Source organism: Lobosporangium transversale, assembly GCF_002105155.1.
Source record: "Lobosporangium transversale strain NRRL 3116 chromosome Unknown BCR41scaffold_5, whole genome shotgun sequence".
In the NCBI taxonomy this organism is placed as follows: domain Eukaryota; kingdom Fungi; phylum Mortierellomycota; class Mortierellomycetes; order Mortierellales; family Mortierellaceae; genus Lobosporangium; species Lobosporangium transversale.
The window spans coordinates 1,006,509-1,019,417 of NW_019028983.1; the positions used below are offsets into that span (position 1 = coordinate 1,006,509).

Genomic DNA, 12,909 nt, shown 5'->3' on the forward strand with positions numbered 1-12,909 from the left:
AGTGCTGGCTACTCCCTCGTAGTATTTACTGAGGTCCGTCGAGCGAGCTCAAGTAGCCACCATAATTGCCTTTAAGCATCGACAAGGAACAAAGTATAACAAAATTATACAACTTTATTTAAGCACGAGCCACATACAGCACAGCTGATCGCCACACTGCATGTGGCTGTGCAAGAGTACTAAATAAAGTCAACTTGTTGCCCTTGCTGGCTGGTTTATCATGCCTATAGCCACAGATCAAGGAACAACTTACCATGGCATGCGGAAAGTACCATATATGTTGTTATTCCTCCAAGTAAAATACAAAATAGTATTAGGACCAACACTACCAGTTTCTTTGCTTCCTTGCATGCTGAAGTATTGTCAATGGACCATAAGCTGTGTCGACTGTAACATACTTTAGTTGGTAATTTCCGAATAAAGAAAGGCGCCTTGGAGTGGTAGTTCTATAACCTTGGTTTGTTAATCTTTGCTTTTAACGCGCAGAGTTCAAAACAACCATTTTGTAGCTGTTTCTTCTGGTCTCGTTGCCTCCCGCAAAAGGTTCCACGTCGGCTTGTCCAGCTAATGTAAGATATTGTTCTTCATCTTATTTTGATTCTTATCCACTGGAAAATATACGTGGGCTCCACTGTTCGGTCTTATTAAGTTTGAGCAGGAAAAAAACGAGAGGATAGAATTGAATCAGATTTCCTTGAGTACTTCTTTCTCCTTTTCTCTTCTCTCTTCTCTCTTCTTCCTTTTCTCTGCAGCACTTATTCTAATACATTGGCATCTCTCTAAATAACTCTCTCAAGAATATACGGCGCTTCAATATGCGGCCTACGATATTCATTATTTTATGCCAAGATCAAGCAATGATATTTGTGCCATAAGACTTCCGAAGCTCTGTTTTATCATTGTCGCCTGCCTCTATCCCATGAAGATCTAAGCAGGCTGGCGTTTCTTCCTCTTTCAAGCCCTCCGGGCTGCAGGAACGAGTCAAAAGGATCAGATGAGATGCATTGTCAATTAATATGAAATTGCTCATAAAGTATTCAAATGTTTATACATGGGCATTATGGATGATTTTCAGCTTTTTCTCCGCGTTTACCTTTATAAAAAATAAGGTCTGTGATATAATCAGCTAATAGGACAGAGTCATTCAATGTAAAGAGTGTATAAGTCTGGAAGCCAAGCCGTTTAGATGATTTAGCAAGGATACAGAGTGGATATGCAGTAGAAAAAAAAAGACTTTTTTTGTGTACTGTATTTGATGATTATATTTCCCCACTGTTCAGCAACATTCCCGGCATTCTAAAGAAAATGATAGGCTATTCATCCGAGAAGCCATAGTCGCCAAATTGCGATGTTCTAAGTTATCATTATCGTACTTTCTCAAGGAAAAGAATCAGGGACGAGAAGCCCCTTTGATTTCTATCCGGTCAGCTCATAGTCGGTGGTGACACAGCTTTATTAGCCTTGCAAAGCAAACACTGGATGCAATCTACTCGCGTCTTTTATGGGCTTCATCAATTTGCTTCGAGTAAACGCGTCGTCATTAGGAATATGAGGCCTTTTTTTTTTCCCTCTGAGGTTTACTTTCTTTTTCTGAAGTCAAGCATAGAGACAGGCCTCCAAGGGAATTGCAATCCAATGAACATAAACCCCGTTCCCCTTCTATACTCCTCTCGACTTGAAGAAATAGATCCAGGGTCAGTGACGAGGCTAATAAATAGAGTGAGACCTCTAAAGAAAAAAACCAATAAACGACTAGATTGTTTATTATAGACTCTCCATTTGTTATGTGAAGTGCCTCTTGAAATGAAGCCTGGCTGATGGAAGAAATTGAATCTCAGAGAATGGAATAATGGAGAGTCATCAGCCAGACCATAAAGCTTTAAAGTTTGGGCATGTTTTGAAAAAAAAAATGTAGTTTGGAGTGATAAATACAAATAAAATACCAAATGAAAAAAAAAGTCATGGTTAATGAAGAGACTTTTTAGCGAACAATCGGAACAATTGGAACTAGTGCTTACCTCAGTCTTCTGGAACAGATGACTTTTTTTTTTTTTTTTTTTTTTAAATAGAGCAATTTTGTTTCTTACTTTCTTCCTTTCTTCCTTCTCAACCCTTCCACATCTCCTATTCTACTTTATTTTCCCAACAGTACTCATACATATTTCAAACATGGACAAGATCGCAGGTCTCCTTCAGCAACAAGTGATGCAGCGTTTAGCTGGCGGTGGTGCTGATAGCGACGACGATGACGATGGTAAACTATACCTGTACTTGCAAACAACCCATTTCTTTTTCTTTCTCTCCTTTCCTTTTCTTTGAAAGCAGCTTGGAGCAGGACGTGAAAGAGGCGCTGTCTCGAAAGCCGTGTGACGGAAAAGAGCGTGTCTTATCAATTGCACATCGAATCATCTCCAGTTGACAGTCCTTACTATTGACGACTCTGGTATTGGATGTTTTGCGTTACCTCTTACAACAAATGGACTTCAGGAAGATTAGGCGGACATCTTAGAGAGTGAAAAATGCAATGGCCATCAATTCTCCCTCCCCTCAAACTTTGGTATTTACAAGAGGGAGTGGGAAAATATTGTTCAAGTTTATGCATCACTAACAATTTTTTTCTTTCTTTCACATGTGTCAAAAAAATATACCCTTCTTTCCCACCGTCCTTATCCTTTGTATCCCTGTTGGCCATTGTGGGCTGTTGCCATCTCCCTTTGTGAACGAATAGTGAAGGAGGTCAAGCGTGAATCGCTGAACAAAGTTGCTCAGCAGGGCGTTGAGGCACCTACTGATTCTGATATCGACGATGCTAAAGCCGCACACGACAAAGTCTACCAGCAAGGACAGTCTAAGGAAGCCTCGGATGAGGAGCTCGGCAAGGCTGCTGGAGTAGAAGCCTTCAAGGCCTGCGATGGAGACGAAGACAAGGGTGATTTTGTCCAAAAGGCTATGGCAGAGGCTATGAAGTTGATTTCAGGCGGTGGAGGAGCTGATAAGAGCGCTATTATTCAAACTGCCATCGCAACGGTCACCAAATTATTTATGAGCAAAGCTGGTGGTGCAGGTGGTAGTGGTGGTGGTAACCAATTAGCTGCGCTTTTGGGTAATCCTCAGGTCAAAGCAGCAATGGAGAATCCACAGGTTGCAGGTCTTCTCAAGAAGTTTATGTAATTTGTTTTGTTCCTGTCATAGTATGAAAAGGAAAGTTTTTTCTGCTGTTGTAAATATCAAATACAGATTTTGAACCTGCCGAGTTTAACAAGAGATCATGTGGGCAAGAAGGAAACTCTTTGAGGTCACGGGAAAGGTGTTTTCTAATTTCTATGAATAAATGTAATCAACGCCAAATCATTCTAGCTAGCCATCTAGCCAAGCCCAAGGTCTTGTTGAAGACATGGTACAATGACGAGGATATCTCAAATGCTCCTCCTTCTGACCGAGTTTTTTTTTTTTTTTTTTTTTTTTTTTTCGTTTGTCTGTCGAGCGACATCACGTTTTAAAAAACACTGGGAGGGTTTCCCCTGTCTCGTCTCTTTTTTTTTTTTTTTTTTTTTTTTTTTTTAGCTCCCCTGACCTCTTTTTCCTTTTCTGACACAAGAAAGTGTTTCCAATTCACTTTCACGCACTCTGTCTCTGTTTCCAATTCCACTGACTGGTAACACTTCACCATTCGTGCTCCTTGTAATTGGACATTGGGACGTTTGCATATTTTTCTTTTTTATCTTCCTTTAGAAAGAAAAGCAAAGCTACTCAGCACTCTCTTCATTGACCAGTCTTTTTTTTTTTTTTTTTTTTTTTTACCTGTTTCATCCAAACCCAAAGATAAAAAGAACAGACCAACACAAAAAACTTTTTTTTTTTGCCTTTCTTTCTTCTACAACCTATTCAATATTATATACCCGTGCTGATTTGCGTAAAGAACTATCCATCACATTCACTCACTCATTATCCCGCTCTATCACCAAAAGACTTTTTCTTTCTTTCTTTCCTTTGTAATTGTTGTGTATAATACAGACCATCAGTCTTGTTCATTAAAAAAAAAAGGAAAAGCATTCACCTACACATTCATTTGCATCAACCACAACAGAGATTCAGTAACCTCAAACAAATAGCAGCAGCAGGATTCACAGTATTAACAGCAACAACGGCAACAGCAATTATAGCATAAAAAAGAAAAAAGAAAAAAGCCGTGCTGAGCAAGTTTGTCAATATTTACAATCCAAACAGAGAGAAAGAGAGAACGAAAGTAAGAGAAAGTGAAAGTGAGAAGCATGTCGTCTTCAGTTCAAATCTCTACGTCAGAACATCGTCTAGCCGTGCTTCAACATGAAGGCGACCCCAGACCAAGCTCCACATCTGTCGTTGCCACATTAAGACATAGCCCAAGACTGCTGCTCCGCAAGAAGGCAAGCGCACTCAAGGAGCCTGCTCAAAGTCCAGATATTTTCGCACGAGGACCAGGGCCAGCTTTAAGAGCATCCACCAGGCTTCAAACCAGAAACGCCAGCGCCAAAGTACATAATTCTCGAACGAAAAAGGCTTCACGACAGCAACAGCAACAGCAACAACAGGGACAAAGCCGTAGTGTAAACCAGCTGACGCAATATACCAATGATATATCAGGCAATGGCAATGGCAATGGCAATGAAAATTCCCTAGAAACAGTAACAACATCAACAACAAGAACAACAGCAACAACCCGCTTGGGCATACAGTTGGTTTCGGCTGATATCACTGTGGATGGTCCTGTTCAAACTAGGTCTTCTCGTTCATCCTCCTCCTCCTCCTCCACCGTCACCACCGCTATCACCATCACAGAACCGATGGCATCAACTCTATCCACTCCGACATCAAGAATTAACACAGCCTCTAGTCAAAGTTCAACCTCAATTGTCACTGAAAATTCAAGTTTAACAGAAAGAAAATCCAGAATTACCACACGCAGTTTGTCACAGACACGAGAAACAACACGAGCCAGGACAAGGACAAGTCGTACCCGAGCACATACTAGGACACTATCCACCAAAGCATCCGACATTCCTGGGGATGAGGAGGAAAAATCTGATGAGGAAGATGAAGAGGATGAAGTCCGATTTCGATACCACCTCCGATCACCTACCCATCAGCGTCGTCGTCGATCTGTACAAAAGCCTGTTTCAGCTGGAGTCGTCTCTGAGGCCAGATCCATTTCGAACTTGAGCTTGACACCTCGCTTAACTCGATTGGGCGCACGACATGAATCGGGACATGGCTTTGAGGAAGAGCCTGATCAGGAACAGTCTCAACGAAATCGACATTTAGAGAAGGCTGAGAAGACTCCGGTACATGGAAGGCGCTCGCGGTCAACCACAAGCTCTAGTAGCCAGGACAGTGCTGCTGTAAAAAACAAGACGAACACAACAACTTATTCTTCTCCAGGAGCTCAAGCGGCTCCTCGCAAAGTTAAGAAAAAGTCTGTGAATCACCATAAGGTGCCCAGTTTACCAGCCAACCGGCGACGGCTTCGTGCTCGAACGACAAAAATTGCGAAAATGGGTATCGATGGTGAAGGTGTTGTGGGTGGGGAAGAAGAAGAAGAAGAAGATGACGATGACGACGATGAGGAAGAAGAAGAAGAGGAGGAGGAAGAGGAAGATGTTGATTATGAGAATTACAGTAAACCAGCTGTCGGTGAGGATATGATGGAGGTGGAGCCACCAACATCTGTAACTCTGCCGCGCCAACAAAATGCTATGGAGGATATCATTTCTCAGAATACACAAGGTTGTTTCATTGCTTCGAAGCCTGAAGTGCCAGCGACTACAGCAGGTTTCAGCAGTGTTTTGGTAGCACAGACATCAAACAATGCCAAACGCAAAGTCGATGATGAGTACATGGAGGATTTACCAATGGTCTCCATGGATGAAGACCAGATAGTTAGTACAAAACTGGCTAGAATCGATGACACAAGTAGTATGGATAAGCATGCATACCTCAAGACCTTTTATAGTATCTTGAAAAGCCCGCGTGGAGATGGTAATATCAACGGCAATTGCATGTTAATTGACTTGGTGACATCAGTGCCGGTCTGATGGATTTACAATTCTAACGTCTCTGTGTATATTGTAGACGATGATGGAATTCTTTCTTCAGAATCTGAAGATGCCGATCTCGAGTCAGAGGATGATGAGGATGATTTTGAAGAAATTGACATGTAAGTAGATGATCCGATACTTTTCTGAGAGTTTAATAATAGTTTAAAACATATGGGGTTGTAGAGGGCCTGATACCCATTTTTTTTTTTTTTTTTTTTTTTTATAGTTGGGAATTTATAGGCACATTGCCTCCATTGGGACCTTTGCCTCATGGCTTTATTTCAACAATGCCGGACAGGACAGAGTCAACACCTGCAATTACACTTGTTTTAGATATTGATGAGACCCTCGTCCACTGCGCCACCAGACCCCTTGGTATGATTTACCTTTCAGCTGATAAAGAGATACTCCATCGTGGTTAATGGGCTCCTTCATATTGAAAAAAGTACTGATCGTTGTGCTGTCTTATTCTCTCTATAACAGAATCACCTGATATTATCTTTCCTGTAGAATATAATAACGAGACCTGGGAAGTGTATGGTAGGATTCGGCCTGGTATGCACGAATTTCTTGGTAAGTTGATGTGGATTTGTGATATGTTTTATTTATTGCAGAGATAGAAAAGATATGGTAAGAGATGATTGAAGCTAAAGGCTCATGAATGGGATCTCTTGACGACTAATAGAAAAAACCTCGGCGAAATTTGAAGTCATCACGTTCACAGCGAGCCAGGAATGTTATGCTGAGGCGCTGCTCAAGATCATCGATCCGGAGAAAAAGTATATCAAGCATCGGTATTATCGCGATTCTTGTATCCCTGTTTTCGGGAACTATATCAAGGATCTTAGGATTTTGAATAGAGATTTATCCAAAGTTGTGATTATTGACAATTCTCCACAAGCTTTTGGATATCAAATCTCTAATGGTGTTCCTATTGACTCGTGGTATGATGACAAGTCAGATCGGGAGCTTTCCAAGGTGATGTCGTTTTTGGAAACTTTGGAGGGAGTAGAAGATGTTCGTCCTAGGATTGATGAGCAATATAGATTACAGGAACGACTTAGCAAGGCACTGGCGCAACTGGCATCGCATCAACAGATCAGTAGCATGAATGGACTTGGAGCATTAGGCACGACCCTGGACGCATCGTTTGTTGCCTCGACACCTTCTTTGGCAGCACCAGTAGCATCAACCTCAACGACAGTAGATGTAGTCGAGGATCTCTCTGCGCTTCAGGAAATTGTACCGGATCATGCGAACGTGAACGATACGTCGATGATGATTTACGAAATTGAATTCGAGAAGCCACCATCGCCGTCAGATGAAGATGAGAATGAATGTGATGAAAAGAGTACTAGTCGGATGCGACGAGGAGGACCAGAGGTGACGAATGCAGGTTCATCGGGTATTAAAGGAGGATCGCAAGGGATGACGATGACTACAAGATCCAGTCTGGATGCTACGAGGCATTTAGTGTCATTGTAATATTGTAATAGCACAGAATGTGTTTAAATCATCTAATTTTGAGGCATTAAAAAAAAAAAAAAAAAAAAAAAAAAAAAAAACCCCGTGGACTAGAGATGAGTAGCTTGCTTGTTATTAAAGTTCGAAATTTTGGCCACAAGATGTTGGATATCAATCGTCATTTCTGAGTGAACGCAATTGAATAATAAAGGGTTCAAAAAATAAAAAATAAAAAAGGGTAAATTTGGAAGGGGCACGGAAATATAATCAGCCATAAATATTGAATTCTGGCTATTTCCTGAAGTGGTATTTTGCCAGCCACCTAGAATTAATCGGAGTATAGAATGATGATGGGGGAGAGGGGTGAAGTGTTTTATTTGTCATCTGGAGAGAGAGGGTAGGGTGGGGTGGGGAAAAGGAGGGTTTTACTCAGTCCCATTCTTTTTTTCCTCTGTCCTGCCCAGCTGCAAGAAAAGGAAAATGACAAATTGCCAATGCGCAGTGTGTTAAAATGCAATTGTGTCTGTGCTCAACAATGAAGATAAAGCATTGTATATATCACATGATTATTGGACAAAGATCGTTGAAGCAAACGTATATTGAGAGCATACGTGGATGGGATCGTTTTTAGTAGAGTTTAAGGTACATACATCATGTATGCTTCCCTGACTCACTTGTGAAAAAGCCATTAGAAATAGCTTTGTTTAGAGGCCTATTAAGCTCGACCCACATGGGGTAGATGGTCCCTGAGATGGGCTTCATTTGAACTGAGGCTCCTTTCATTTGTTGTGATTCGAGATATTGGACATGGCACATTAATGAGGGACAAATGTTGTTTTGACAATTATGATTTATAAATAAAAAGTTTACAAACAAAGGGCCGGCACTCGATCAAAAGACAATAGACTGTGGAAGATGGCAGTATGATGGAGAATGGGCTAATAAAAGGTGATTAGCAGCATTAGAGAAAGTTGCAGCCTTAGGAATAGAAGGAGGAAAAAGAAGGAACAAAAAAAAAAAAAGTTGAAAAGCTTGTCTATTTAGTATAATATACAGTCTATGTAGTACATATAATATAATGGTATAATAGGAATGAATGGACTAGTCAATAGAATGTAATAAAATAAAAATATTACACTGAGACTGTTCCACGTACTTCTTTTATCACACAAACACATGAAATGTAAGAGGGTCGAGTTACTCAATTACTTTGGCGTTTAGCTTGTTTCCTCTCCAAGTACCAAGGCATCTCCCACATTTTTTATTTTTTATTTCCCATCCTTCTTCATCCCTCCATCCTTCACATTCCCTCCCTCATTTCAATAATAGCTCGTCTTTTCTTTTTTCTTTTTTCTTTTTTTTTCTTCTTTGCTTTTACTTCTTACTGCTCATTGTTCTTTACTCCGCTAACATCCTGTTGTGGCCAAATAGACTTTTTTATCCCACCTTCAGCTCACTCACTCACACTCAGGAACATTCGCTGCATCCCTTTCTTTCTCTCTCCTCTCTCTCCTCTTTCCTCTCTCTTTCCTTTCCCCACACACCTGACTCATTGCCTTTTTCGTTCCCTCTCTTTTAAAGAAATATTTTCACATTGACCCTCGGGTGTACTGATTGACCATCCTTATCGCTTCTTCTTCATCTTCGGTACCCCTTCCCCGTCCGGACAATTTGTCTCCCTCTCTTCTCCTTGATACGAGGTCGCCTTTTCTTCTTCTTCTTTTCTTTTTAGTATGACAAAGATCAAACCAAGGCTCATAGCGCGTATTTCCTGTCAAGAATGCAGACGAAGAAAGACCCGTTGCAACTTTGATGGTCAGAGTCAAAAGTGTTCAACATGCCAAAGAATTGGCACTGCATGTATCTTCTCTCAAAAGAACGGTGTCATTCTAGATATCAAAAAAGTCATGGAGGAAAACAACCCACATCTAGTACACCAGCGTGAGAAGGAGCAGCGTGCAAAAGAAAAGGCTCGGCTGTCATCCACACCCACACCCACAATCCCTGCTTCTAGCTCCTTAGCAGCACCAAATCCATTGCCTCTGGCTCCCGCCTCAAAAGCGAATTCAGACACCTCGATATATTCACAATTCACCCTGCCGTCCTCTTTCTCCTCAACCACCGGTGGTGGGAATGTGCCGTTTGTGAAGAAATCAAATAAAAGCTATAGCATCTCTGCCTCTGCATTTTATCTCAACGACCGGTCATCGTCAACAGAAGACCTATCTAATGTCCTTGATCGACTTCAGATCGATGCCTTTGGAATCGCACCGCATACCCTCCGTAGCTTCAGCCAGGTTGCTGGCGACAATGATTCTACAGAAACTTCTTCAGTTGAAGTTTCGGATTCAGAGAACACAGCAAAACCCACCGATCTTAACCAAAGTGGAGAGGCGAACGACAATAGCTTCAATTCAACTAAACACGATGTCTCTGACAACAATTCGTTTTACAAGTCCGGTTACGGCTATGACAGGCCCAGTCCCAGCCGTGGGCATAAGCCATCAAGGAGCCGATCCATTCCTTTGATCGACATCGAACATGATTTGATTGATCTATACTTCAAGCATGTTCATCCGTTCTTGCTTGTCCTACACAAACCTTCTTTTCTGCGTCGTCTGCATGATCCAAAGGACCCTGTCCCAGATTTTTTGTTGGCTTCAATGTACGCTGTGGCATCACACTATGCACCGGGACGGGAACAGGATGGTAGACGTTACTTTCAGCTGTGGCTCAGCCGACTGGATGATGCTCTGGACAAGCCTCGACTCTCAACTATTCAGTCGCTATTAATGATTATAAAGTATCAGGAGGGTGTCAAGAGAACAGGATTCTATTTCCGCACATACATGTACACTCAAATGGTGATTGTATTAGCCAGGGTTAGTTCAACACATAATTATATATATCATACCATATATTTTTGTTGTTATCTTTCTTTTTTTTTTTTTTTTTTTTTTTTTAATTATTTGATCATGTGAAAATAGGAATTACAATTGCACAAGACAACGCCTGTGAACGCAAAATTAGACCCAGAGAACCATGAAGTTAGGAGGCGACTCTTTTGGGCTATCTTTGTACTTGATCAATTCCTTTCTGTCTCACAGGGCAGGACTATGAGTTTCAGGGAAGTTGAGCCAGAGGCGGACCTGCCTAGGACCGATAACGAGGACCCAAATGACCCTGAAGAAATCGAAACCATTGAAAACGCAGTCGAATACATTAAGCTCGTTAAGATTGACCATCAAGCACTTATCCTGGCCAGGAAATTCCTCACAAAGGTCGTCACGCCTGAAGAAACTATCCCTCAAGGTCTTTTCCTCCATCAAGCGATGTTGGCATGGAAGATCAACTTGCCCCCAAGACTCCAGTTAGCGCCCAACATGTCACCGCATACGCCTTTTGTCGCAATGTTGCATATCTTGTATCATGCATGCGCCATCATGGTCCAGCGCTGTTACTGTGAGGACGCCAGTGTCAGTCATTTGGAGATTGCAGCGGCTTCACGAGAGACATGTACAGTATCAGCAACCAGCATCACAGTGATTATCGACGACCTTTACACAAATCATGGAATGGTACCACTCACGTATCCATTACGAGGATGTTATTTCATTATTTACTGCTTGATTGCTGCTGCTACAATACAGGTGAATGATATTCGCCAGGGAGTGAACGGACCCATCATGTTCAAGCGCTCATTAGCGCTGCTCAATCATTTGTTGAGAGAATCAACTGCAGTAGATATCGGACGAGAGGTGGAGCTGTTGAAGAACTCAATGGATACGAGCGTGGAGGACAAAAGGTCACCAAGTACGACAGTAGCAACAATGCCCCACGACAACCGGCCTTCACTGAAACCAATCTTACCTATGTCGCAAAAGTACGGACCCAAACTGAACTTTGGTGGCTCAGCTATGTCTCCGATCCGTCCACGTAAAATTTCACCCAAGGCCTCCACATCACCAGCAAGCCCAGGCATTGCTGGTGATAACTCGAAGGAACGTCAGCAATTAGATTCGAATCATAATGATTCCGCCTCCCAAACTATGACTAATAACAAAAATAATGATCGCGTTGAGAACACAAAGGATTCAGAGCACAGGCGGGCTAATTCAACCTCAAGATCCTCACAAAGCCCCAGCAGTCAGGTATTGGATGATGATTTGGACATTACAATTAAATCTTCGCCATCCCCAGTTATGTCGTCTCGATCAATCTCTTCATTCAACAGCAATGATACACCAACGGGAAGTTCGGAGCCGTTCTTACGTTCTGTGCCTACGTTTACGGCTCCTGCCTCGCTTCCATCGGACTTCAATGCATTCGTACAGGCACAGCTGCGGAACCTTGCTGCTAACAGCAATCAGAGCCAGCCACCACCGCCTATGTCTCTTTCCCAATTCTTTGCATTCCAGCAAGATCAACAACGACTGCAACTTCACAAACTATGGGTGCAACAACAGATACAGCAGGCACAGCAGATACAGCAGCAATCAAACACCTCGACACTAGCAACCTCATCTCAGGACTTTATAGCTACGCAAGCACAGGATCAACGACCGATTCAGCAGCTGCAGCAACTCCATCAGCAACAGTCATTATCTCCGAGTGATCCAATGATGTTCAATACATTCTTGACTAATTTTTCGGCGCTGAATAATTATCAGCAGCTAAACTCGGACCAAGCACAAAATGAACTTTTATCCATGCTGGTTTCATCCAATCTCAATTATACGGGCATTAACGCCGGTAATGATAGTAATAGCAATCTCAGTAACAGTACACTTGATCTGAGCGCATATTTACAACAACAGCAACAACAACAACAGCAGCAGCAGCAACAGCAAGACCAGCAACAAGATCCATTATCTTCATCCCTATCGCCATCAAGTACAACCATGTCCTCAATATTTAGCCCAGACATGCAACAGGAGTCAATGAATAGTTTTTTGTTCTCATCAAATAATGATACCAATACCACCTCTGTCAGTACAAATTCAATAGCGCAGCAATCCCAGGGTAGTGAAACTTGGGATGAATCCAAAATGGCTGATGCAGCGCTTGCAAGGAATCATCTATTGGATACACCCTCACCCGAGTCTTTTCCTGTGCTAGATATGGCCAGTTCATTTCCATCGTATCTAAGTATGGATAGTGCGGTGCCTTTTGGAGTACGACAGGCGATTGGGGATGCAGAAAAAATCTTTAAATTCCAAGCGCAATCAGGCTTGCCTGTTGACTAAGGAGCAAAATAACTTTTGCTTTTATTTATATCATGTATACTATTCTTATTCCTATAATAAATATCCTGTATCTAAAAAAAAAAAAAAAAAAAAAAAAAAGTTATTTAAGGGCAGGACGAAGAGGT

The 12,909-nt window shown here is 41.9% G+C and overlaps 3 protein-coding genes across 3 annotated transcripts; all 3 read left to right on the top strand.

Annotated features, from left to right (window-relative positions):
* Nucleotides 1-2,093: 2,093 nt before the first annotated feature.
* Nucleotides 2,094-3,310, top strand: BCR41DRAFT_347511 (hypothetical protein). The gene is made up of 2 exons (XM_022023108.1): nt 2,094-2,254; nt 2,729-3,310. The coding sequence occupies exons 1-2, from the start codon at nt 2,170-2,172 to the stop codon at nt 3,169-3,171; spliced, it is 528 nt and encodes a 175-aa protein (XP_021884895.1). The 5' UTR covers nt 2,094-2,169; the 3' UTR covers nt 3,172-3,310.
* Nucleotides 3,311-6,307: 2,997 nt separating this feature from the next.
* BCR41DRAFT_300369 (HAD-like domain-containing protein) lies at nt 6,308-7,559 on the top strand (the record flags this gene model as incomplete). Its single annotated transcript, XM_022020566.1, has 3 exons — nt 6,308-6,449; nt 6,558-6,647; nt 6,760-7,559. Coding segments are annotated over 3 exons (1,032 nt in total), but the record flags the coding sequence as incomplete, so codon positions are not given.
* Nucleotides 7,560-8,836: 1,277 nt separating this feature from the next.
* On the top strand, nt 8,837-12,851 carry BCR41DRAFT_419547 (fungal-specific transcription factor domain-domain-containing protein). The gene is made up of 2 exons (XM_022029778.1): nt 8,837-10,420; nt 10,526-12,851. Exons 1-2 carry the CDS (start codon nt 9,272-9,274, stop codon nt 12,782-12,784), a joined length of 3,408 nt encoding a protein of 1,135 aa, XP_021884897.1. The 5' UTR covers nt 8,837-9,271; the 3' UTR covers nt 12,785-12,851.
* Nucleotides 12,852-12,909: the final 58 nt, after the last annotated feature.